Source organism: Oncorhynchus kisutch, linkage group LG8, assembly GCF_002021735.2.
Source record: "Oncorhynchus kisutch isolate 150728-3 linkage group LG8, Okis_V2, whole genome shotgun sequence".
NCBI classification, from domain to species: Eukaryota; Metazoa; Chordata; class Actinopteri; order Salmoniformes; family Salmonidae; genus Oncorhynchus; species Oncorhynchus kisutch.
This window is the reverse complement of record NC_034181.2, coordinates 32,795,689-32,822,825: the sequence shown is the minus strand read 5'-3', so window position 1 is coordinate 32,822,825 and position 27,137 is coordinate 32,795,689. Positions and strand designations below refer to the sequence as shown.

General features: G+C 42.5%; 1 protein-coding gene across 1 annotated transcript; it reads left to right on the top strand.

Moving 5' to 3' along the window:
- Positions 1–267: 267 nt before the first annotated feature.
- LOC109895104 (angiopoietin-related protein 2-like) lies at positions 268–19,847 on the top strand. Its single transcript, XM_020488751.2, has 5 exons — positions 268–872; positions 10,995–11,941; positions 17,573–17,766; positions 18,994–19,264; positions 19,444–19,847. Exons 2-5 carry the CDS (start codon positions 11,032–11,034, stop codon positions 19,641–19,643), a joined length of 1,575 nt encoding a protein of 524 aa, XP_020344340.1. The 5' UTR covers positions 268–872; positions 10,995–11,031; the 3' UTR covers positions 19,644–19,847.
- Positions 19,848–27,137: the final 7,290 nt, after the last annotated feature.

The following is a 27,137-nucleotide window of genomic DNA, read 5'->3' as shown; positions in this document are numbered from 1 at the left end:
TCTATACCCAGCTTCCTTCCTCCTACAGCGCTGGCTCACATACATGCCCAATTAGGCTCTGATTGCTGTGACATCACCACTCCTTGCTGTTACAACCAACAGCCAATAGTGGTGGTGGACTGAGAGGGTGAGAGAAGGCTGGGAAACTGTGTGTCTGTGTGTGTGTGCGCGTGTGTGTGTGCATGTGTGAATGAGAGAGGGGTATGTGATGTATGTGTAGTCAGAGCTTGTATCTCATGCTTGTGGATGTCTTTGTGCCAAGGGGAGGAGACAGGGGAGGACTTGTGCTCAATTTGTCAGCTTACTGAAACGTTGTGCCAGAGCATTTTTCATCATGTAAATGCACTGAGAGAGAGAGGGAGAGAAAGGAGAGGGGAGGTAAGGAGGGCAGGAGAAAAAGACTGCGTCTGAGAGCTGTGAGGCAGAAGTGATGGACTCAGCACTCAGAAAGTGACATTCTTCTCCTACCGGGCTACAGAGAGCACAGTGACCTCACTGTCTCCTGCTTTCTCACTGCCTGTGAGGAATCTACACATTACATCTAAAAACAAATGTGGATTTAATGTATTTAGTCTTTTCAAGTGGATTTTTTCATCTTTGCTCAATGCCTTCAGTACAAAGGACATCTTCCCGACAAGTGCAGCTCCTGATTCTATAATGAAGGTGTTTTAATAACAGGCTTCAAACCACAGACCACTTTTAAGTGACAGGACAGATGCAGGTGTCAAAGAACAAGTGATCTAGAGAGAGGACAGCCCCAAACAGCTTTCACACAGACCGGTGATGACTTTCTTCAAGGGGACACTTCAATCAGTGTTGCCAGAACGGCAAGGGAACTGAAGGAATAACAAGCTAGAGTTGACAATTATCTGGTAAGGATTCAGTGGCCTTTCACTTTCACTGCATCTTTTTCTGTATTGAATGTCTATATGCAGTAATCTAGCATGGCTTGCTCATACTTCTGTAAGTGTTGCTAGTGTTGCTCCTAAGTAGAGCCTCAATATGAACTTTTCACTGATTTAATTAGCTCACTTGTCTAATCTGTTGATTATCAGTTGATAATTTAGTAACTTTGTTTGAAATTGACCACTGAGCTGCATAGTGTCAGACAGGCTTTGGCCACTCTTTGTTGAGTTAGCCAGAGATTCCTGCTGACCAGTTTGAAGCTTAGAACCTGGGTGCTATCTATATGAAGCTACAAGGAGGTCTGTTGTCCGGGGTTAATTCCCCTGTCTGGGATTAACAAAGCAGCTGGATCTGATATAGACTCAGAAGATAGGGGTCAACACAAAGTAGAGAGACTAAAGTCATGGGCTTTCCAGGGCAAGGGCTTGTAAACTACTGATAAACACTCAGCTTGTCATCACAGAGGATTCCAAAGGTGTACTCGAACAACAAAGATAGGCTGCTAGTGAATAGTGCCAATAGCAGGAGCCTGGGCTTTTTAATAGGAACATCTATTGGGCAGTCATGATTGTAAGCAGAGCCACAAAAAACTATGCCCTCATTTTCTGATATGGTTCACACCAGCAGAAGTTGTTTGTTTGAGGATGTTTGATTATTCATAAAAATAAAATATTTCATATCACAAAAATTCAAATTACAACCCAAGAAGCTTGCACAGTTTCATTTGAGTCTAAATGAGTTTGCTGTCATTTGTACATTAATGGATATAGATAGATATATTTTATTAAAACGATCCATAGAGTACTGGGTACAGCCTTCCCCTGCGTCAGGATGTTCCCCCATGCTGAAGTGGACAGGGAAGAAGAGAGCTGTTCTGTTGAATCTCTGCTTTGTCTCTGCTGCCAGGGCTGTGCTTGGATAAGAGGGCTTTGAGGGTGCATTTAGAAACATTTTGAAACAGTTCCTGAAACCCCCTGCCTGACACCATCAGAGGAAATGTGACATCCAAAACCACACCACACAACAACAAACAAGCCAGAAAGAGTAAAATAAAGCAACCCTACTAAATGTGGTAAATTATCATCAGAACTATTCTGTGCCATGGAAAGCCATAACAATGGCGGCAGATTCAGACTCAACACAATCAGACCGAGCAGATAGTTTAGGCTGAGTCTGGGGCTGAGTTGAATTATGTCTACAGTGTTATGTTATGGGCTAACCAGGATTACATGCTTGAGGAAATAATGTGGTCAACCATAGATAAAGTAATAACCCAGATTACCATGTACAAAGTTAACTTGATTCTGATCCAAAACATATTGCATGTCATACAACCAACACTGTTATGGCTCACTATAATTGTTCCGAATTTGAGCATGTACGGGTGCCTCATTTTGCACAGTGCTCCAGTGCTGTAGTGTTGGAGGTGTTGAATTTATATATTGTGACTAGTAATAAACTGTTAAGATTGAAGTGCACTTGTATTAGTGGGGGTGGTAGTTGAGATAACAGAGCTTCTGGTGTTTGTATGACTTGCTGCGGTGTTGTAGGGCAGGAGGCAGAGCTGACGTATAGGTACAGCAGAGTTGGGGCAGAGAGGAGGGGTCTCTTTCTCTTTCTTTCTCCGCAGATAACAGTGTGTCTGTCTGTAGTGTCTGTGGCAGCTCACTCTAATGAGGTGGCTAAGAATGTGAGGAATGCCACACTCACTCTGAAATGAGAGGGGCTGGGGCGAGGGACATCAGCCGGGCCTGCCGGGCCGCTCTGCTCACCTACTAATTACTATGTGCTGAGCATGAACAAAAACACTGGAGCATGCAGCTGCTCACAGCCACACTGAACCACACAAAGCACTACCTGTCACACTATTAGATAAAGTCACTACCGACCTGTGAATTTGACAGACATGCTAATGAGCAAGACAGCCCTACTTAGGAACACTGTTTACCTCAAGGGCACTATCATCCATAAAGCTACTGCAGTTATTTGTCTACAGTATCACTGTCCTCTTAAACACCTATCCACTGAGTGTTGACACAGGTGTTCAGTGTCCTCTGAGGTGTCCTCTGAGGTGTCCTCTCTGGTGTCCTCCGTGGTGTCCTCCGTGGTGTCTTCCGTGGTGTCCTCTGTGCCCGACAGTAAATGAAGCTACTCAACACCAGTAAATCATACACATTGCTCGTGGCCATGCAGTCGATGGCTGCTCATTTAAACAGAAATGATGTCACGACAATAATAAGGCCAGTCAGTCTGTTGTCTGTGTATAACTATGAAGGAGGAGAGAGCATGGGGCCTGCTGTCGTTGCCTCAGGTGTTAATAACAGGGTGATATTCTTGGGCAGATGGGAACCTCTCTGGTCCCTGGGAGCCTGAGTCTGGCATATGGTGTTATTTGAATACACACACTCCCTCACTACAAGCTCAGGCATTTTCCTCCAGCTTTGAGGTGGCTGGGAGACTCCTGGCTAACCGCATGGTATTGTGGGGCTCCTCTGCAGTCATGAAGTGGCTGGCGCATAACTTCCCTCAAACAGACAGCTCATGTTTCAGAGAGGGAAGCCACAGCAGTACCACAGTAGTCCCAGGCCATTAACAGAGTGGAGACCATGACTGTTGTATTAGACCTGATTGGTCATTATCAAGTGTTGTTGTCCTCTGTTTTACCCTGAGGAATTCATTTTATTTTCTGTTTTACATCCCACAAAGAGCTCAGCAGATGTTCTTAATAAGGACTTATAGCCTGTGTTTAGATAATGTAGCTAAATCCAACCTTTACCATCTTCTCTTTGTCAATCAGCATTGGCTGTGATGGTGTCATATGGCTTGATTAGTGATTAACTCCATGAAAGAGACCCACATACTGTATCAGAGGAGTGTTTCACAGTAAAACAAAACCTAACCATGGCTTCTTTTGAACTTTTACTGGTAGGCAAAAATAGACTTTTATATTAATGAGAACAACATATATCGTTGATGAAACTTTTGAGGAAAGTAAAAAAAATTGCATATTCATTTCTATTAAGAACATACAATTATGAAACTTCAGAAGCTATTTTGAATAAATGTTCTTGGTCCTAGAGTCATGAAATGTTTAGAGTACATTGAGGAGAGTTACTGCTTTCAATAAATGTAACAAATGAAAAATTGCCAAATCGGACAGCGACGATATAGAGCTTTAAATGTGTTAGAACGTTTACAGCTCAAACAGTTTTAAGTTAGTATATGTGTGTCTCTCCCACTCCATGTCTTTATCGCTTTCATACAGTATCTTCGACACTAATTTTCTTCATACCAGCCAGAGATCTCCTAGGGTCTTAATCTTGGACAGTTGCTCTCCGTCTATTCAACCTAATGGGCTGGCCCCATGCCCAGAATAGCAAGGCAAAAACAAAAGTATTCTCCCCTCTGATTCTGAAGGCTGTCTGGACATCTTGCACGTGGTTCTCCTTTGGGTCAGACCTCTAGCAGTAACTACTGAGCAGGTAATGTAGTTACTCTAATACTAAATAGAGTCAACAGAATCAGGCCAGCAGCCATGCGCCTGCCCTGCACCAAGCCTCCCACTCTAGAGGTATGAGATCAGAAAGGCTTGTCCTGACTCTGGGGAGGTGTTGCACAGGGCTCCTCTGTAATCCAACCTGCAGCAGCTTTCAATTAAGGAACCCAAGGGGTGCAGGCCCTTGTTACCCTTAAACTGCGGTCACATTCTCCTTTGCACTCAGTGTCATCCCCTCCGCTTCCAAAAGCACCACAGCCCCTTCAACTGCTGCTCGGCTATTTTTCTAATAAAAAGGCCCTTTGAAATCTGGAACAAACAGTCAAAGTGTCTCTTTTTCATGAACTCCTGTGATAATCTAAGCGTTGCATCTTAAAAGTTAGTTGTTGTGCACTAATCACACTACTTAAATGCAACCTCTGTCCAGAGATAAACTGTATCAGGTAAGATTGTTATTAGACAACATTCCCTCTACACTGTTAAACAGAGCAATGTAATGGTCCAGAGAAGGCTTAGCTAAGAGTTCAACATTTTTTCCAGGTTAAGTTTAGATTGAAATTCCAATATTCTAAATACATGTAGGAAATAATATACAGTATAGACAAGGATGTGTGCTTTATCTTGTGATTGAGCCGCATGACCTGTCTCTTGGTAAACGGTTCAGGCCTGATGCAATCTGATCAATATCTTAAAACAGGCGCAGGAATAGCATCAGCTGCTCTGTGTGTCAAACTTTCCATACGCAGTGTGAAACCGCTCCTCTTAACAGTGGCAGTCACCCAAGAGAGCCAGAGTCAGGACAGCTAGCTAAACACACTCACCTGATATCAAGTGAGATAATGGCGCCGGAGGGGATGGCTGCCGTTGTACGGGCTCCTAACCAACTGTGCTATTTTGTGTTTTTTTTCTGCATTGTTTGTAACTTATTTTGTACATAATGTTGCTGCTAATGTCTCTTATGGCCAAAAAGAGCTTCTGGACATCAGAACAGCAATTACTCACCTCGAACTGGATGTAGATTGTTTCTTAATATAGTCAGACGCGAAGGATGTACTGCTTCTCAAAGACCAGTCCCAAATCCCTGTCATTCTCGTGAAGAAAAGACGGAAATACAGGGGGCGGAGATCGGGTTGCTTTGTGAGAATTAGTTGGCGAGTGGGTAACCCGCCTCTACCATCCGTTCTATTGGCCAACGTGCAATCACTGGAAAATAAACTGGATGAAATCCGCTCGACACTATCCTACCAATGGGACATTTTGCATAGTCAACTTACACACTGCTCTGACACACACACTTATCCCAAAACACATGCCACCAGGGTTCTTTTCATAGTCCCCAAATCCAGAACAAATTCAAGAAAACCGACAGTATTATATAGAGCCCTGATTGCATGGAACTTCCTTCCATCTCATATTTCTCAAATAAACAGCAAACCTGGTTTCAAAAAACAGATAAAGCAACACCTCGCGGCACAACGCCTCTCCCCTATTTGACCTAGATAGTTTGTGTGTATGCATTGATATGTAGGCTATGTGTGCCTTTAAAAAAAATGTATGTAGTTCTGTGCTGTTCTTGTTCTGTATTATGTTATTCTGTATTATGTTTCATGTTTTGTGTGGACCCCAGGAAGAGTAGCTGCTACTTTTGCAACAGCTAATCGGGATCCTAATAAAATACCAACATTTAAATCTGTAATATCTTATGTTTCATCGAGGCGTGGCCGAACGACGACATGGATAATATTCAGTTGGCTGGGTTATCCGTGCATCGGCAGGACAGAACAGCTACTTCTGGTAGGACGAAGGGTGGGGGTGTGTATCTATTTGACAATAGCAGCTGGTGCGAGAGGTCTAATATTAAGGAGGTCTCGAGGTATTGCTCGCCTGAGGTAGAGTACCTCATGATAAACTGTAGACCATAGTATCTACCAAGAGAGTTTTCATCTATATTTTTCATAGCCATCTATTTACGACCACAAACTGATGCTGGCACTAAGACCACACTCGATGAGCTGCATGAGGCCATAAGAAAACATAAAAATGCTCATCCAGAAGCGGCGCTCCTAGTGGCCGGAGACTTTAATGCAGGCAAACTTAAATCAGTTTTACCTCATTTCTACCAGCATGTCACATGTGCAACCAGAGAAAGAGAAACTCTAGACCACCTTTACTCCACACACAGAGACACATATAAAACTCTCCCTAACCCTCCATTTGGCAAATCTGACCATAATTATATCCTCCCGTTTCCTGCTTACAAGCAAAAACTAAAGCAGGAAGTACCACTGACTCGCTCAATACAGAAGTGGTCAGATGAAGCGGATGCTACGCTACAGGATTGTTTTGCTAGCACAGACCGGAATACGTTTAAATGCATCGACGACGTAGTCCCCACAGTGCCGTACGTACAGTACATATCCCAACGAGAAGCCAGGGATTACAAGCAATATCCGCATCGAGTTAAAGGCTAGAGCTGCCTCTTTCAAGAAGTGGGACACTAATCCGGATGATTATAAGAAATCCCGCTATGCCCTCAGACGAACCATCAAACAGGCAAAGTATCAAAACAGGACTAAGATTGAATCCTACTACACCAGCTCTGATGCTCGTCGGCTGTGGCAGGGTTTGCAAACTGACTACAAAGGGAAACCCAGCCGTGAGCTGCCTAGTGACGCAAGCCTACCAGATGAGCTAAATGCCTTTTATGCTCGTTTCGAGGCTAGCAACACTGAAGCATACATGAGAGCACCAGCTGTTCCGGACGATTGTGTGATCACCTCTCCGTAGTCGATGTGAGCAAGACATTTAAACAGGTCAACATTCATAAGGCCATGAGCCAGAAGCTCAACACTAAGCTAAGGACCCTGGGACTAACCACCTCCCTCTGCAACTGGATCCTGGTCTTCCTGACTTCCCGCCCCAGGTGGTAAGGGTAGGCAACAACATATGCCATGCTGATCCTCAACATGGGGGCACCTCAGGGATGCTTGCTCAGTCCCCTCATGTACTCCCTGTTCCGCCACAACTGAGTGGGCAAGCACGACTTCAACACCATCACTAAGTTTGCTGACAACACAACAGTGGTAGGCCAGATCACCAACAACGATGAGACTGCCTATAGTGAGGAGGTCAGAGACCTGGCAGTGTGGTGCCAGGACAACAACCTCTCCCTCAACGTGAGCAAGACAAAGGAGATGATCATGGACTACAGGAAACGAAGGGCCGAACATGCCACTGCTCGGCATCCGAACGTAAGGTACTACAAAGGGTAGTGCGTATGGCCCTGTACATCACTGGGGCCAAGCTTCCTGCCATTCAGGACCTATTTACTAGGCGTGTCAGAGGAAGGACAAAAAAATTGTCAAAGACTCCAGTCACCCAAGTCATAGACTGTTCTCTCTGCTACCGCACGGTGGTACCGGAGCGCTAAGTCTAGGTCCAAAAGGCTCCTTAACAGCTTCTACCCCCAAGCCATAAGACGGATGAACAATTAATTACATGGCCACCCAGACTGCTGCTACTCACTGTTTATTATCTATGCATAGTCACTTTACCCCTACCTACTAGGGCTGGGCGATATGGCCAAAATTTCATATCCCGATAACGATACATATCGCGAGATATAGCATATTTTCTGTAAATTCAATTAATAAATAGTTTATGTAAAATGACCACATGGAAAGGCCTATATCTTATTACATTTTGAATTATACTCAACAAATAAAAAGGTACTTACTCATATTTGATTATTTATTTTATTTAGAACTTCAATTAAGCATGTAACAAAATATAAAATATGAATGTATAAAATCTAAAAAGGTAAATAGAAAACATGTAACGGTCGTCGTAGGTGGAAGAAGAGGAGGACCAATGCGCAGCGTGGTAAGTGTCCATGTTAAATTTATTCGATAACTGAACACTGAACAAAAACAAGAAAACGACAAAACGAACAGTCCTGAACGGTGAAGCAAAACACAGAACAGAAAATAATCACCCACAACTCAAAGGTGAAACCAGGCTACCTAAGTATGGTTCTCAATCAGGGACAACGATTGACAGCTGCCTCTGATTGAGAACCATACCAGGCCAAACACAGAAATCCAAAATTATAAAAAAGAGAGCATAGACTGCCCACCCCAACTCACGCCATGACCATACTAAAACAAAGACAAAACAAAGGAACTAAGGTCAGAACTTGACAAAACACTTCAAGTATAGCTGCAAACAAAATAAATATAGGCCTGTTTTGCATGTTATTTTGGCATTAGTACGTGTCACATATCAATTTGCATTTAGTACCTTGGGTCGAGTGTTAGCACCAACTCACGAAACCCTCGTTTCTCAACAGTGTATATTGGGGCCATGTCTTTGCAGATGTAAGTTGTAATGGCAGCTGTTATCTCCTTCCAAAAGCCTCTTGCAACGTCTGAGTCGGGGGTTTGTTTTGAGCACTCGACTGTACTTTTTTGGTTCTCATCTGTAGACTCTCTCTGTAATGTTTACATGATTCTTGCGTAGGTGGTAAAAGAGGTTAGTGGTGTTCGAGCCTGTTGTCGGGACCAGCCTGCGGCGTATTTTGCAGAAGACGGTTTTCTGGTCCGTGTCAGACTTTTCATACCCAAACCACGTCCATGCAACCGTTGTCCCTCTTTTAGGTATGAGTTTATTTAGTAAATATTTTCTTAACTCTAATTCTTGAACTGCATTATTGGTTAAGGGCTTGTAAGTAAGCATTTCATGGTAACCTGTTGTATTCGGCGCATGTGACAAATAAAGTTTGATTTGATTAAAACAGACTTAGCAACTAGAGAGATCAGTACTTTACTAGCTAAAATAAATAACATAGCATGGGTCAAAAGGATTAGACTATTAACACTCCAACAGCTTCCATTTAACACACCTGAATCTCACCCACTGAATTACAGTTCACAACTCCAAGCAGATTGCTTTACTGATAAGTAGAGGTGACTAAATACTTTCAATTCACACTGAGAAAAAGTCACATTTTATGGTGTCTGGCTGTGTTTTTCATACTCAAACATACATTTTAAGATTCTGCTTTTCCTTTTGTAACACAGTTACCAGTGGTGTAAAGTACTTAAGTAAGAATACTTTAAAGTACTACTTTTGGGGTATCTGTACTTGACTATTTATATTTTTGACAACTTTTACTTTTACTTCACTACATTCCTATAGAAGATTATGTACTTTTTACTCCATTTTCCCTGAAATCAAAAAGTACTCGTTACATTTTGAATGCTTAGCAGGACAGAAAATTGTCCAATTCGCACACTTATCAAGAGAACATCTCTGGTCATCCCTACTGTTTCTGATCTGGTGGACTCACTAAACACAAATACTTTGTTTGTAAATTATGTCAGAGCGTTGGAGTGTGACCCTGGCTATCCGTAAATTCAAAATATTAAATAATAATTGTGCTGTGTCTGGTTTGCTTAATATAAGGAATTTTAAATAATTCATACTTTTACTTTTGATACTTAAGTATATTTTAGCAACTACATTTACTTTTGAAACTTACAGTAAATATATTTAAAATCAAATATTTGTAGACTTTTACTCAAGTAGTATTTTACTGGGTGACTTTCACTTTTAATTGAGTCATTTTCTATTAAGGTATCTTTACTTTTACCACCACTGATAGTTACATACAGTATACATTATATAATACAAAGTCACAGCATCCTTATTGGGAAAGGCCTCCTTTTATGGTGGCCTATATTTCTTCAGCCCTAACAACCCCCAGTCTGCCCTGGATTCTGGGCTGGAATCTGGAATGAATAGGAGGTCCCAGGACAGAGCATGTCTGCTCCCTGAGCTGTGTGTCTGCCTGGCCCTCTCGTGAAATGGAGACTAGGAAGAAGCCATCCTAAGGGACAGGCTGCCTCTGGTACCAATCAGTGGACTTCTGAAGCCTCCCATTGATGTCCTGTCCATGTAAGAGTAGACTCCAGCCCTATGGGTCTCCAAAAGGGGCCTTGGTGGACTGAACAGGCAGGCCAGGAAAAAGGTTTCATAATACCCAATCTAAGACAGCCAGAGCCAGCCATGCTCTCACAAACATAGCCTAAACCATCAGACTGGTGCCTGTTTAGAGACATTATGGCACACCAGCTTGGCCCCTTGGTGAAATTTAACCTGGCTCGCAGTTGAGATTTCCACTGTTTGATAATAGTGGGAGGTTTAGTGAAACCCACTCAATGATATCACAAGCATAGAATAGGTGATGCCAGATCTTGTTGGAATCAGCATGTCATTTCTCTCAGCCTGTTCAGACAAGACCCATGGAAAACACACCATTACCAGGGTGACAATACCTGACCAAACAAAACCCTTTCACTGGAGACATGCTAAATCCAAGATGTGAATATGAGAATTAGTTTAAATAATACCAAGGAAACAGTTTAAGCTTTATAACACATTCATCCATTTATTTAAACAATATACTGTGCAATTAGAGATAATTTGAACAAGATAGCTGACCTGGTTGGTGTGTCACAGTATTTGTGTAATAATTCAGTATTTATACCACAGCAATGACCTCCCTGTCTCTCATATCCCTCTGCCTCTTAAGCCTAAGGTGTGTGTGAGTGAGAGCCCTTCCCAGACTGATGGAGCTCCCTGCAGTGGTGCTGCTGTTCCTGGTGTATGGTCTGGTGTCTGGAGCCCAGCAGCCCCAGGGCCAGGGGAACCGCCAGGAGAGCAACCCCCAGGCCAGGAGCCAGGGCAGAACCTCATCCCAGGAGTTTGAGAGCAGTGAGGATGGTCTGGAGAGAGAGTTCCTGTATTCGGGGCGGAGGAGCAGACGGGCCCTCGCCGACTCCCAGCAGCCTGACGGGTGTTCATACACCTTTATCGTTCCCCAGCAGAAGGTGACAGGGGCCATCTGTGTGAACCGCAAGGAGCCGGAAGCAGTGCTGGAGAACCGCGTCAACAAACAGGAGCTGGAGCTGCTGAACGGGGAGCTGCAGAAGCAGAAGAGGCAGATCGAGACGCTGCAGCAGCTAGTGGAGGTGGACGGAGGCATTGTCAACGAGGTCAAGCTGCTGAGGAAGGAGAGCAGGAACATGAATTCCAGGGTGACCCAGCTCTACATGCAGCTGCTTCACGAGATCATCAGGAAGAGGGACAACTCCCTGGAGCTGTCCCAGATGGAGAACCGCATCCTCAACCAGACCTCGGAGATGCAACAGCTCACTAACCGCTACAAGGACCTGGAGCACAAGTACCAGCACCTGACCTCTCTGGCCAACAACCAGTCGGTCCTCATCGCCCTGCTGGAGGAGCAGTGTCAGGGTCAGCCGGTCAGCCTCCCTCGCCCAGTCCCTGTACCCCAGCCCAGGCCTCAGCCCCCACCCGCACCATCACCACCCATCAACAAGCCCTACCAACCTCCCACCTACCCACGCCTCACCAACCAGATAAACAACGAGATTCAGAGTGACCAGAAGTCTGTGCTGCCTGTCCTTCCTACCATGCCCAGTGGCACAGGCAGTCCTTCTACCACCAACAAACCCTCTGGTGAGTCGCTCTGTTTCATTGAGCAGCCTGTATGCTTATAGTCACCTATTGAAATGAATATTCCTTGATACAGATCTGGTCTGAAGTTACATTTACAGTGAGCTCGGGCGCAGCGCTTTACCATTCAGTCACTTGAATTGTAAATAAGAATACAATATATTGAATCGTGAATAATGATGAGTGAGACGCACAAATATCAATATTTGTGCGTCTCACTCATCATTATTCACGATTCATTCAGGATTATCCGTAATCATTGTAGCATCCAGATGAATGTAGAAGTGTTTAGAAATATTTTATATTCTTATTTACAATAAAAGTGACTTCTAAATGGTAATACATTATTTACCATTCATTTCTATTGGGCACAAAATAATCTGAAACACAACCAAAACAAACAGAAAAGGCATCCAACAAATTTGGAGAGTCACAAGCTTGATGTAGTCATTGCGTGCTAGGAAAACGGGGACCAAATACTTAAGGTTTTACTATTTAATACACATATAGGTGAATGACATTTGGAGCTCACTGTATATGAGGATTCAAGCGGAAAAAGAGAAGCTGGCAGGTTCTATGAACCCTCATCAGACTAATGTCAGACAGACTGAAACAGAGGGTTGTGTGAGAGACTAGTTTGGTCTTTCAAAATCATTCATCACCAGACAACAGCAGCTATCTATTCTTTATCCATTCTTCTCACTATTGTCTATGGTAATAATAAGCCTCAAACATTCCCTGAGAAAAGGCCTCTAGGGGAAAACAGAGCTGATGTTGTTTAAAAGCCATTGCGATGCATATCATCTAATGGGCTTGATACTAAGGTCAGCTGATGATAATCCACAAAGCATCTTAAAACACATATTTTGTATGCTCATGGATGGTTGGACTGGAGCCCTCTGGTATTGAGGCCACTGAAGGTGGAGCTGTCTGAAACCATCCTCATTGATTTAGTACATTTAGAAGCTTAAGTTACTGGATGATTACTTGGCAATTTAGTGAACTGTGTAGTTGACTGAATACAACAGAGATGTGGATGAGACTGAATGTCTTAAGCTGATAATAGAAGTACAATAATCAGAGTGGTCTTCTAACAAAACATGCCTAACAGCTACAGTATATCGTGTTCTTGTGATTTCTCCTCTTGTTCAAGTCTCATCCCTTTCACAAACCTTGCTGTATTTATTATCCTGCTCGTATTTAACTGTTAACAGTGAGGTGTTAGTTCGTATGCCTGTGCCAGTGACTATTGCTGTTGGATGGGAGTGCTGAGCCACAGACAGACATGTGTCTCAGCAGAAACAGACACCAGATGAGGGGGAGTTTAGAGACAAGCTCTGTGTGGTCTCAACTCACCATGGGCTACAAGCCCACTGCCGAGGGGGCAAAGCCAGCTTACACTGCATTTCATGGTCAATCTAACCCTGACCATGGTAAGAATAGTCTTCCAGTTATGAGAGGAAACCCCACCACAGGCTAGCAGCAGGAATTGGCCAGAGGATGTATGGGACTCTAGGGAGATCTCTCAATCATCTCAAAGCGATTTGATTAGTATTTCTTGTTAACAGATACTTCCACTAGATACCATGTCATTTGAATGTAGTAGGTCACATTGGCTTACGCTATACAGTATTTGACCATGGTAAGCTCTTTCCCTTGACACTGTGTCACAGTGTGCTTTCCTGACTGATGTGTAGACACTGTGCTCTGTGCTCTGCTAAATAATTCACAAAATAGCTACCCGGACAATCTGCCTTGACCCTTTTTGTACTAACTATTCTTGACTCTATGCGCACACACTGGACTATACACACTCACACATACTTACACTGACACTTCAACACTTACACATTCACTCACTCACATATAACACGTACACATATTCACTTCCACACTCATGACATACGCTGCTGCTACTGTTTATTATCTATCCTGTTGCCTAGTCACTTTACCCCTGCCTAAATGTACATACACATGGCCATAAGTATGTGGACACCTGTTCGTCGAACATCTCCTTCCAAAATCATGGGCATTAATATGGAATTTGTCCCCTCTTTGCTGCTATAACGGCCTCCCCTCTTCTGCTTTCCACTAGATGTTGGAACATTGCTGCAGGGACTTGCTTCCATTCAGCCACGAGCATTAGTGAGGTCAGACACGGATGTTGGGCGATTAGGCCTGGCTCGCAGTCGTCATTCCAATTTATCACAAGGTGTACGATGGGGTTAAGGTCAGGGCTCTGTGCAAGCCAGTCAAGTTCTTCCACACCGATCTCAACCAACATTTCTGTATGGACATCGCTTTGTGCACGGGGGAATTGTCATGCTGAAACAGGGAAGGGCCTTCCCCAAACTGTTGCCACAAGGTTGAAAGCACAGAGTCATCTAGAATGTCATTGTATGCTATAGCGTTAAGATTTCACTTCACTGGAACTAAGTTGCCTAGCCCAAACCATGAAAAACAGCATTTCCACTGCTCCAGAGTCCAAAAGTGGTGAGATTTACACCACTCCAGCCAATGTTTGGCATTGCGCATGGTGATCTTAGGCTTGTATGCGGCTGCTTGGCCATGGAAACCCATTTCACGAAGCTTCTGACAAACAGTTTTTGCGCTGACGTTGCTGCCAGAGGCAGTTTGGAACTCGGTAATGAGTCTTGCAACTGAGGAGAGACGATTTCTACACTTTAATAACTTCAACACTCCGCGGTTCCATTCTGTGAGCTTGCTTGTGTGGCCTACCACTTCGCGGCTGAGCCCTTGTTGCTCCTAGACGTTTCCACTTCACAATAAGGTACAAAGGTACAAATCTGTCGTTCTGCCCCTGAACAGGCAGTTCACCCACTGTTCCTAGGCCATCATTGAAAATAAGAATTTGTTCTTAACTGACTTGCCTAGTTAAATAAAAGTAAAAAATATATATTAAAAAAAAACAGCACTTACAGTTGACCGGGGCAGCTCTAGCAGGGCAGAAATTTGACGAACTGACTTGTTGGAAAGGTGGCATCCTATGAGGGTGTCACGTTGAAAATCACTGAGTGCTTCAGTAAAGCCATTCTACTGCCTATGTTTCCTATGGAGATTGCACGGCTGTGTGCTCAATTTCTACACCTGTCAGCAATGGGTTTGGCTGAAATATTATTTTATTTTTATTCTGCATCGTTGGGAAGGCCTTGTAAGTAAGCATTTCACTGTTAATCTACACCTGCTGTTTACGATGCATGTGCCAATTAAAATTTTATTTTATTTGAATTGAGACAAGCAATTTCCTGCCAGGGCCAACTGCAACTCACACCCCAAAGTTTATACAAACTCACCACAGTAGCAGGGTTCTGCCACAGTGGCAGGGTTTATCAAGAGTGCAGTCCTCTGGCTTATGTCTGAACAACACAGATCTTTCTGGAGAGGAGGTGGCTGGCTAATGGATTACTTCTCACATGCCATCTTAGCAAAATCTATTTTATAGAAGTGACTATAGCCGTTTTAGCCTATTCGGTTACAATGAGAACCTTTGTTCATATGTCTCTGTGTGACACCTTGTGATTGACAGTCCTGCTTGGAATTAGCTCCATGTTTCCTCCTTTATATTTTGATACAGCCAGGCTGTCAGTGTGGTCGCTTTATGAAAGCCTGACATCTCCATGTCTAGTCTTCCTCTCTCTCCATCACCCCTCTCTCACATACTGCCTTTTCCTCATATTGCTCTCTCCCTACCCTGGCTGGATGCAGACCAGCCGCTTCTGCCTCTGTGTGGATACCTCTCTTCCTCCTGTTTCTGTACAAATGTCCATTGTGTTCTAAACAGGGTCAATTGGCGAATCACATCAGTGTAAACTCTTGAATAGGTTAACACTTTCACATCCAATTAAAAAAGTGGAGTCAGGAGTCCTATAGAAGACTGTTTCCATGTATGCGGACTAGAGATCTTCTGAGGGGGAGAGTAATGGCTAACAGGCAATACGCCAATTCCTGTTTTTACAGATATGAACCAGAACACCAAGACAAACGAATAAACCAAACACAAGCAGAAGTTAACATAAACTTCATTCCTCGTTAAATCATATACTGCAGAGCAATATAGAACACATCCTGCTCAATCTTTGGTTTCAGGGCATCCATCTTAGCATTTGGGTCTGTTACAAACTGAGTATACAAAACATTAAGAACACCTGCTCTTTCTATGACAGACTGACCTGGTGAATCCAAGTGAAAGCTATCATTCTTTATTGATGTCCACTTCAATCACTGTAGATGAACGGGAGGAAATAGGGTAAGGAAGGATCCCCCCTACTTACACTGAACATCCTTTACCCAAACACCTTTATTTAATGACTCCCACCCTCACCCTCCAACCCCTACCAGAAGATATGTGTACTTCTCTGAGTGAGAAATGGCCCTTGCATCTAGCATATAGACAGCTGTATGTCACATTGTGTGGTTGTGAGTGGCATGTAGTGCCATGCTGTGTGTCCTGGTGAGAGGCTTCATTTCAAAGCCACACCACCCACATAAACGCACAAGTATTTTGATGAAGGAGACCACTGTCTCAGCAGAGTTTCCATGGCTGATATCTGAGATTAGATTACCAGAGAATGGCCAAACTAGAGCCCACTGCTAAGAGCACATGCTATTTGAAACCCCTATAGTTCAGATGGAATGTCTCCGATCTGCATAATAGCGCAACAGCTCTCTGGGTCAGTATAGTACAGGATATGGTTTTACCTCCACCGGGGTAGGTCAAAAACACCCACTGACAATAACAACATGGGAAACATGCATGCTAAATGGGTGAAATCAAGGAGAGGCACCTACAGAGAGTACTGTCTAAAGTTTGTTCCATTTTGCTCAGAGGTTTACTATGATAGTTGCTGCATCATAAATGGGTTTAGGAAGACCTGATTTTAGATTTTAGTTTAGATTTTTAAACTCTATTTCAATGAAAGAGTATTTTCTTAAAGCCCAATGCCCATGATGTCATTCATCGCCAAGGGACCGTTAGAGTACCTGCTGATCCATCTGCTACTGTTGCATCATTCAGCAATCAGGTCTCCCTTTAGCCATATGCCAATGTTGCTCTTGGCTGCACTGCCTGCAGCCATTTCGCTTGTGAGAGCAGCAGCCAAAGTCAACGCTGGCCTTAAGCTGAGAGCTTTTCCTACTGAAAGATGGTAGTAGCAGCATTACAGATGTAGGATCTTAATTTGAGCCACTTTGCTAGAGCAGGAAAATAATCCTTCAGCAAATGGAAATGTTAATTATTATGTGGATTATAATTAATGGACATTTTTGGTAGATTGATACATTTTTCGTAAGTGGAAATCAACTCTGACATTTCAAAGTGGAAATTACAAACTTTAGAAGGCCTTTTAAAGCTCAAATACGCTTAAAGTTTTTCCATTCCTGCAACAGGGTGATCACATGAAGATCCTGCATCTGTAACAGTAGATCATGCTGTGGTCAATTAGGCTACATAGCCTCTGTCTCTAATACTGTGATAGTCGCACAATAATACTGTGGTATTCATTATGAATATATGAAGACTAAAGAAGCGAGTGACTCATATTATAGAAAAATATATCATTTGGCAACCTCCATTGACTCCACCATGGTTTCTGTCTCCTGTCCTGTCCCATACAGGGCCATGGAAGGACTGCCTGCAGGCCCTGGAGGATGGCCACACGGCTAGTGGCATGTACCTAGTGAAGCCAGAGAACGCCAACAGACTGATGCAGGTGTGGTGTGACCAGAGACATGACCCTGGTGGCTGGACTGTCATCCAGAGGAGGCTGGACGGATCAGTCAACTTCTTCAGGAACTGGGAGACTTATAAGGTAGGTAAACAGCTCCACACTACGGCAAACTCATTTAGTAAAGAGGGAGGCAGGTTCAGTGTAGACTTGTGTCTGTATGTCGTGGCTGAGTGAAACAGGTGACATGTCTGGTGTGTCTGACGTTATGCAGATCTGTACTAATAATGAAATGTAATTCTTGAGGTTTGAGGAGAATGGTCCCCTGCACTGCCTGCTCTGCTGTGGTACCTACAGGGTTCTGCACCTGTCAGTCACACCACTGGCCTATGACTCATAACACCCGCCAACATGAGTTGGGTCTTTGTGAAATTAGTCCACATAGGACGCATACAGACTTAATGAGAAACGTGTAGACGAGAGGCTGCCATACTGGAAATAAATGCCAAAATAAAAAAAACTGCCCACTGTAAAATGATTCATGGTCCATAAAAATAATTTATATTTACGTCATGGCAATGGTTTATGATGAGGAAAAAGACATTGATGAATTCAGGCATTTATACAACTTTACACAGGCATTTATGAGGACAGCATGAAATACTAAGGGATGACTATTGCCAATATTTTTCCTGAGCCAGTAAAAGGATCTAAAGCACTAGAAAAGGGTGAAGCAATTGAAGGGTGAACATCAGAGGGCAGACAATTTGCAAGGGTCTTGTTTAAATCTTTGCCAGAGAACTTTCCAAGACCTTACAATACACCTTAAAACACATGGGAAGTAAATGTGTACAATAGCCAGATCATCCCAAGAAACAAAGCATCTACAATGTAATGTAAGCCATATAACATCCTATGACTTAGGCTGGCACAGAGCTGAGGCAGAACAGTCCAGACCAGCACACATCTTGTAACAAGCTCACAGATCTCCCATTCTTCTACACAGGCCATCAATACGTTTTTGATAAATGAAAGATAATGAAGAACTAACCACTGAATACCGGGCTGACTATGGTGTAGTTGGTTCATGGGTCATTTGATGTTACTTTTTCTGACAATAAACAACACTCTAAGAAAGATTCATATGGAGCTTAATTGTCAGGGCGTTCTAGAGGGACTGTTCCTCTCAGTACTTCAAGGGCTTTGAGTAGAGTAGAGCCTCTGTAGTTAAATAAAAAATAAAACATATTTTTAAAAAGAGTAGAGCCTATGAATTATCCCCCAGAACTCCAGATCAACTGCTTACAGCTGACAGGACTTGTGTAAAGCCCATCATGTTGACTGTGTTGTATGTATCTTTTCCCCTCATAGCAAGGCTTTGGAAACATAGATGGAGAGTATTGGCTGGGCCTGGAGAACATCTACTGGCTGACCAACCAGGGGAACTACAAGCTGCTGGTGACTCTGGAGGACTGGTCTGGTAGGAAGGTGTTTGCAGAATACGCCAGCTTCAGGCTGGAGCCTGAGGCAGACTTCTACAAACTCAGGGTGGGCCGCTACCATGGCAACGCCGGAGACTCCCTCACCTGGCACAACGGCAAACAGTTTACTACGCTGGACAGAGACCATGATGTGTATACAGGTAATGTCAAGATCATACAGTTGCATACACTCTCACTATAACAACAGATATGTGAGATAAAAGCTTCAGTGTTCTGACAATTTGCCAAATTAACTGACATTTAACCTAGTGCATAGGCCGACAATAGATTTTGATTGAGATTCAACAATGATGTCTAACTAATATTTGCATCAACCCAGGTAACTGTGCCCACTACCAGAAGGGAGGCTGGTGGTACAATGCATGTGCCCATTCTAACCTCAATGGAGTATGGTACAGAGGTGGACACTACCGCAGTCGCTACCAAGATGGAGTCTACTGGGCTGAATTCAGAGGAGGGGCCTACTCCCTGAAGAAAGTATCTATGATGATAAGACCGAACCCAAACACCTTTCATTAAGTATCCATTGCAAAACTATTTCCTTTCCACAAACTTAAATTGAAACAGCTCTTGAACTCTGATACAATGGAACCTCACACAACCAGATCAAGAGGACGATGACATAGAAAGTGCAAATATCTAAGCCTTGGAGAAGCAATAAAGGAGAAGCAGGGTGCATCATGTTGCTTCAAATTCCCTTTGTTAAAAAAAAAAAAAAAAAAGCATTCAACATGTATGGCACTTACACAAATGATTGATGATTGGCTGAGAGAAAATGATAATAAAAAGATTGTTGGGGCTGTTTTGCTTCAGTGCAGCTTTTGACATTATCGATCATAATCTGCTGCTGGAAAAACATACACTACCGTTCAAAAGTTTGGGGTCACATAGAAATGTCCTTGTTTTCCATGAAAACATACAAGAAATGAGTTGCAAAATGAATAGGAAATATAGTCAAGACGTGGACAAGGTTATAAATATAGATTTTTAATTTAAATAATAATTTTGCCAAAGAATCCTCAATTTGCAACAATTAAAGCCTTACAGACATTTGGCATTCTAGTTGTCAATTTGTTGAGGTAATCTGAAGAGATTTCACCCAATGCTTCGTGAAGTACCTCCCACAATTTGGATTGGCTTGATGGGCACTTTTTACATACCATATGGTCAAGCAGCTCCCACAACAGCGCAATAGGGTTGAGATCTGTTGACAGTGCTGGCCACTCCATTATAGACAGAATACCAGCTGACCTCTTCTTCCCTAAATAGTTCTTGCATAGTTTGGAGCTGTGCTTTGGGTCATTGTCCTGTTTTAGGAGGAAATTGGCTCCAATTAAGCGCCGTCCACAGTGCATGGCGTTGCGAAATGGAGTGATAGCCTTCCCTCTTCAAGGTCCCTATTACCCTGTACAAAGCTCCCAATTTACCACCAAAGCACCCCCAGATCATCACATTATCTCCACCATGATTGACAGATGCTGTCAAGCACTCCTCCAGCATCTATTCATTTTTTCTGCATCTCACGAATGTTCTTCCTTGTGATCCGAACACCTCAAACTTAGATTTGTCTGTTCATAACACTTTTTTCCAATCTTCCTGTGCCCAGTGTCTGTGTTCTTTTGCCCATCTAATTATTAGATTTTTATTGGCCAGTCTGAGATATGGCTTTTTCTTTGCAACTCTGCCTAGAAGGCCAGCATCCCGGTGTCGCCTCTTCACTGTTGACGTTGAGACTGGTGTTTTGAGGGTCCTATTTAATGAAGCTGCCAGTTGAGGACTTGTCTGTTTCTCAAACTAGACCCTCTAATGTACCTCCCACTCCTCTTTCTATTCTGGTTAGCGCTAGTTTGCACTGTTCTCTGAAGGGAATAGTACACAGCATTGGTATGAGATCTTCAGTTTCTTGGAAATTTCTTGCATGGAATAGCCTTCATTTCTCAGAACAACAATAGACTGATGTCTTTCAGAAGAAAGTTCTTTGTTTCTGGCCATTTTGAGCCTGTACTCAAACCCACCAATGCTGATGCTACAGACACTCAACTAGTCTAAAGAAGGCCAGTTTTATTGCTTCTTTAATCATCACAACAGTTTTCAGCTGTGCTAACATAATTGTAAAAGGGTTTTCTAATGATCAATTAGACTTTTAAAATTATAAACTTGGATTAGCTAACACAACGTGTCATTGGAACACAGGAGTGATGGTTGCTGATAATGGGCCTCTGTAAGCCAATGTAGATATTCCATTTCCAGCTACAATAGTCATTTACAACATTAACAATGTCTACACTGTATTTCTGTTCAATAATTTGATGTTATTTTAATGTACCAAAAATGTGCTTTTCTTTCAAAAACAAGGACATTTCTAAGTGACCCCAAACATTTGAACGGTAGTGTTTTTGTTATGGCTTTACATCCCCTGGTATATTGTGGATCAAGAGTTACCTGTCTAACAGAACACAGAGGGTGTTCTTTAATGGAAACTTCGGCAACATAATCCAGGTATAGTCAGGCATTCCCCAGGGCAGTTATCTAGGCCCCTTACTTTTTTCAATCTTTACTAATGACCTACCATTGGCTCTGAGTAAAGCCTGTGTTTCAATGTATGCTGATGACTCAACACTATACACTTCAATAGCAAGTGAAATAACTGTAACACTTAAAGAGCTGCAGTCAGTTTCAGAATGGGTGGCAAGAAATAAATTAGTCCTGAATATTTCAAAAACTAAAAGCATTGTATTTGGGACAAATCATTCACTATACCCTAAGACTCAACTAAATATTGTAATGAATAATGTGCAAATTAAGCAAGTTGAGGAGACTCAACTGTTTGGAGTGATCCTAGATTGTAAACTATCATGGTCAAAACATATTGATGCAACAGTAGCTAAGATGGGGCGAAGTCTGTCCATAATAAAGTGCTGGTCTGTCTTGTTAACAATGCTATTAACAAGGCAGGTCCTATAGGCCCTAGTTTTGTAGGATCTGGACTACTGTCCAGTCGTGTGGTCAGGTGCCACGCGACTGGACAGAACAGGCCCAGAACAGGACAGCACGGCTGGCTCTTAAATGTACACGGAGAGCTAACATTAATATGTCAATCTCTCCTGGTTCAAAATATAGGAGATTAACTTTATCACTGCTTGTATTTGTGAGACGTTTTTACATGTTGAATGCACCGACACCCATGCATACCCCATAAGATATGTCACCAGAGGTCTCTTCACAGTCCCCAAGTCTAGAACAGACTATACATATTCCACATCAAGTAACTCATGCAAGCAGTTAAATCAGATTGAAAACCCCCAGATAAAAACACACCTTATGGAACAGCAGTGACTGTGAAGAGGCACACACACACATGATAATGTACGCACTATACACACACGTACACATGGGTTTTGTGTTGTAGATATGTGGTAGTAGAATAGTGGCCTGGGGACACACACTTAATGTGTTGTGAAATCTGTTGTGAATTTGAATGTTATGTTTTTAATTGTATATAACTGCTTTAATTTTGCTGGGCCCCAGGAAGAGTAGCTGCTGCTAATGGGGATCCATATTAAAAACAAATGTTGCTCCAAAGACAAACATATGCACTAGCACAGCTCTCCCTTCAAATTCTATTAAAATGTGTCTGTTAACTTTACACTGAGTAAGGTGTACTGCTGCCTTAGAACTAATGGAACGGCGTGATTCAGTTGGGATAAAACAAAGATAAAAAGAAAATGAGGAAAGAGTCCGTCAGTTCACAGTACTTACACAAAGTAGCTTGGGATTGCAATCTTATATTGAAGTCCGTATGTATTATAATGCAATAAATATTTTTATTAGAATGAAGATGACACAGGACATTATATCCAGTGACTAGCCTTATTTTGTTTAAAGCAAGCTCTTCAGGTGAGTCATTTATAGGAAACAATAATCACATTTCTTGGTACAGATACCTGCAATTCATTCACCATTAGCCATCATCTTTGTTAAGACATACAATCTAACATCCGTCTACCACGGATGTTAAAGGAGGCACAGATACAATAGTCTGGTACTGTCAACAATCATCACCTGATATCTGTCTTGCAAACTCACAGTAAACATTGATGTATATCATTCAACTATGCACAATGCTTGTGTGGCACAGTAGTCCAAGGTACAGGGTCCAGTAAAACCGAAGTACAGTCGTGGCCAAAAGTTTTGAGAATGACACAAATATTAATTTTCACAAAGTATGCTGCCTCAGATTGTATGATGGCAATTAGTATATACTCCAGAATGTTATGAAGAGTGATCAGATGAATTGCAATTAATTGCAAAGTCCCTCTTTGCCATGCAAGTGAACTGAATCCTCCAACAAACATTTCCACTGCATTTCAGCCCTGCCACAAAAGGACCAGCTGACATCATGTCAGTGATTCTCTCGTTAACACAGGTGTGAGTGCTGACGAGGACAATGCTGGAGATCAGTCTGTCATGCTGAATGAGTTCGAATAACAGACTGGAAGCTTCAAAAGGAGGGTGGTGCTTGGAATCATTGTTCTTCCTCTGTCAACCATGGTTACCTGCAAGGAAACACGCGCCGTCATCATTGCTTTTCACAAAAAGGGCTTCACAGGCAAGGATATTGCTGCCAGTAAGATTGCACCTAAATCAACCATTTATCGGATCATCAAGAATTTCAAGGAGAGTGGTTCAATTGTTGTGAAGGCGGCTTCAGGGCACCCAAGAAAGTCCAGCAAGCGCCAGAACCGTCTCCTAAAGTTGATTCAGCTGTGGGATTGGAGCACCACCAGTACAGAGCTTGCTCAGGAATGGCAGCAGGCAGGTGTGAGTGCATCTGCACGCACAGTGAGGCGATGACTTTTGGAGGATGGCCTGGTGTCAAGAAGGGCAGCAAAGTAGCTACTTCTCTCCAGGAAAAACATCAGGGACAGACTGATATTCTGCAAAAGGTACAGGGATTGGACTGCTGAGGACTGGGGTAAAGTCATTTTCTCTGATGAATCCCCTTTCCGATTGTTTGGGGCATCCGGACAAAGGCTTGTCCGGAGAAGACAAGGTGAGCGCTCCCATCAGTCCTGTGTCATGCCAACAGTAAAGCATCCTGAGACCATTCATGTGTGTGGTTGCTTCTCAGCCAAGGGAGTGGGCTCACTCACAATTTTGCCTAAGAACACAGCCATGAATAGAATAAAGAATGGTACCAACACATCCTCAGAGAGCAACTTCTCCCAACCATCCAGGAACAGTTTGGTGACAAACAGTGCCTTTTCCAGCATGATGGAGAACCTTGCCATAAGGCAAAAGTGATAACTAAGTGGCTCGGGGAACAAAACATCGATATTTTGGGTCCATGGCCAGGAAACTCTCCAGACCTTAATCCCATTGAGAACTTGTGGTCAATCCTCAAGAGGCGGATGGACAAACAAAACCCCACAAATTCTGACAAACTCCAAGCATTGATTATGCAAGAATGGGCTACCATCAGTAGCCCAGAAGTTAATCGACAGCATGCCAGGGCAGATTGCAGAGGTCTTGAAAAAGAAGGGTCAACACTGCAAATATTGACTCTTGCATCAACTTCATGTAATTGTCAATAAAAGCCTTTGACACTTATGAAATGGTTGTAATTATACTTCGGTATTTCATAGTAACATCTGACAAAAATATCTAAAGACACTGAAGCAGCAAACTTTGTGAAAATTAATATTTGTGTCATTCTCAAAACTGTTGGCTACGACTATACAATGACAACTGACTTGATCATAAGTCTAGATGGTAGAGTGATATTTTATCAAATATAAAGGTTACATGTCATATTTCAATATTGCTTTCTGACATGAAAACTGAATTTTGCTTGCAACCAAGGAACAATGTATGTACTGTATAAATGTATTGTTGGTGTAAAATGACTCAACACATTTTGTCTGTACATAAAATATAATTTGTAATATAATGTAACAAAGCTAACATGTATCACTATACAGTTGCAATAAACGTTGTGCAGCTTCTTTGCTTTTCTTTGGGAGTTCTAGTTTTATGTACAGACACTACTGTACATTCTGTTGTATGATCTTGTATATGTTCATGTGTCTTGGATCTACTATTACAGGCCACACACACACACACACACACAGAGATAGATAGATTGATTGACAGAGAGAGAGAGAGAGAGAGCGAGAATGTTTGAGAGGCCGAGCCAGACAGGGCATGGCTCCATGGAGATTAAGCTAATTACAGGCAGTCTGGATGAAGATGTCAGCTAGCTGCTCTCCTCTCCTGTGGACAATATTAGGCCACGTGTGACTAAGGAGACAGAGCCACTGTCTCAAGTCTCTGACGTAGCATTTATCAACCACAGGGCCAGTGGAACATGGGATGACAAATGAAACCTGACAGCCTGTAAAACCCCAGGCATGCTACAGTCCCTTACCCTCACAGCAGACAGTGCTTTTATTTGACTGAACCAGGGATTTCCAAACCAGGGTGGAAAATGACGAGAGAGCGAGAGGGAGAGCGAGCAAGAAAGAAAGAAAGATAGAAAGGAGAGAAAGAGAGAGAGAAGCACATTCATGGACTAATGGCAAACTGTTAAGCACGCCATTTGTAATGCAGTCTGAAAATATTTCCCTTTAGGAGAGCTGACAGGACATTCATGCATTAAGAAACTATAGCAGTATATCAAAACTTAGTAGATGCATATCCTTTCTCTAGAGATGGGCAATATCCATGGTTACACTGCAATTAATAGAGTTTCACTGACATTTTTACTTAATCCAATGACATGCATTTTTTTGTGTGAATTTACATTAGTTGAAAACTCAATCAAATGTAAATCAAAACTAGACGTTAAACTGACATATGTGCTCAGTGGGATCTATTAACCAATGAGACGTGTCCAAACAAATAATAAACAGTCAGATAAAAGCTTGATGTGCATGTTTATTTATAACAGCTCTTAAGAATAAAATAATCTAAAAGACGTTAGCACAGCCACCTAGCAAAATTATGATAACGCCCTTTTGGTGGAAGGGCTGTTTGAACAGACCGCCTGAAATTTCTGCCTGTTTAAGCTATAAGAAAGAGAGTTCCAACCCTCTATGCCAATAACAGCTAGTTTTCTCCTTCCCACTCAGACTACTCCTAGACGGTCCTAGCCAAATCCTTGCTTGAGAAATTGCTCGTGGCGAAGAAGCTATTTTTGTTTGCTTTTGACCATTTTAATTGAAAACAATTTGATATTGAGATAAAAACGGCTTAAGGTGAATTTCCTGCAATTCTACACATTTTACCATGGGGAGTTGCGAAAATGCTGCAGTTTTAAAGCAAGCTTTCTGCATTTCTACACATTTTGCTATGGGGCAGAGAGAATTTTTTTTGCAGTTTTTCAGCTAACAGTTGGTATTCGGCCATGATTACTACAAGTTTAGATAGCTGGCTAGACTAACTTACCAATCTAACATTTGATTCTGACATGGCTAATTGAGTGACTGTCAGTGACTGACATGACAAGAGAAAAACTCCTGATGCACAACCACATTTTTTAATTGCACGTTGTGTATTCTACTATTCTAGTTTTGTATGATTACATATTTTATCCTCAAACAATAACAACCATACATAAAACAAAAGACAAACAGATGCACACAAATTCCAACAAAAGTCAATAACTTGACACCTGCACAGACCCACATGTTCCCACCTCAACTATACACATCTCATATGTCTCACAACCACACTCGCCCTCATTCTTCATCCCCTGGAACTTTCCAGTGCTTGTAGCACTCTATGCCATATGGCCTCAAATTGCACTGTTCTATATTTCTCTGTAGCCCACATCTTTTCAATATTCAAATTATAGTACATTTGACCCATCCACTGTTGTAGTGATGGAGGATCCTTTGATTTCCAGTTAAGTAGTTGAGAAAAGTATGGTCCATCCCATTGGGTATCTGACCGTAACCTCATATGCCATGTCTTGATATATGCAGATAGACAGTTTAAAAGTAAACTTATTGT

Coding starts and splice junctions, on each gene's coding strand:
- LOC109895104 (XM_020488751.2), top strand. CDS start 11,032: ATGGAGCTCCCTGCAGTGGTGCTGCTGTTCCTGGTGTATGGTCTGGTG. Junction 17,767..18,993: donor GGAACTGGGAGACTTATAAG/GTAGGTAAACAG, acceptor TTCCCCTCATAG/CAAGGCTTTGGAAACATAGA. Junction 19,265..19,443: donor AGACCATGATGTGTATACAG/GTAATGTCAAGA, acceptor GCATCAACCCAG/GTAACTGTGCCCACTACCAG.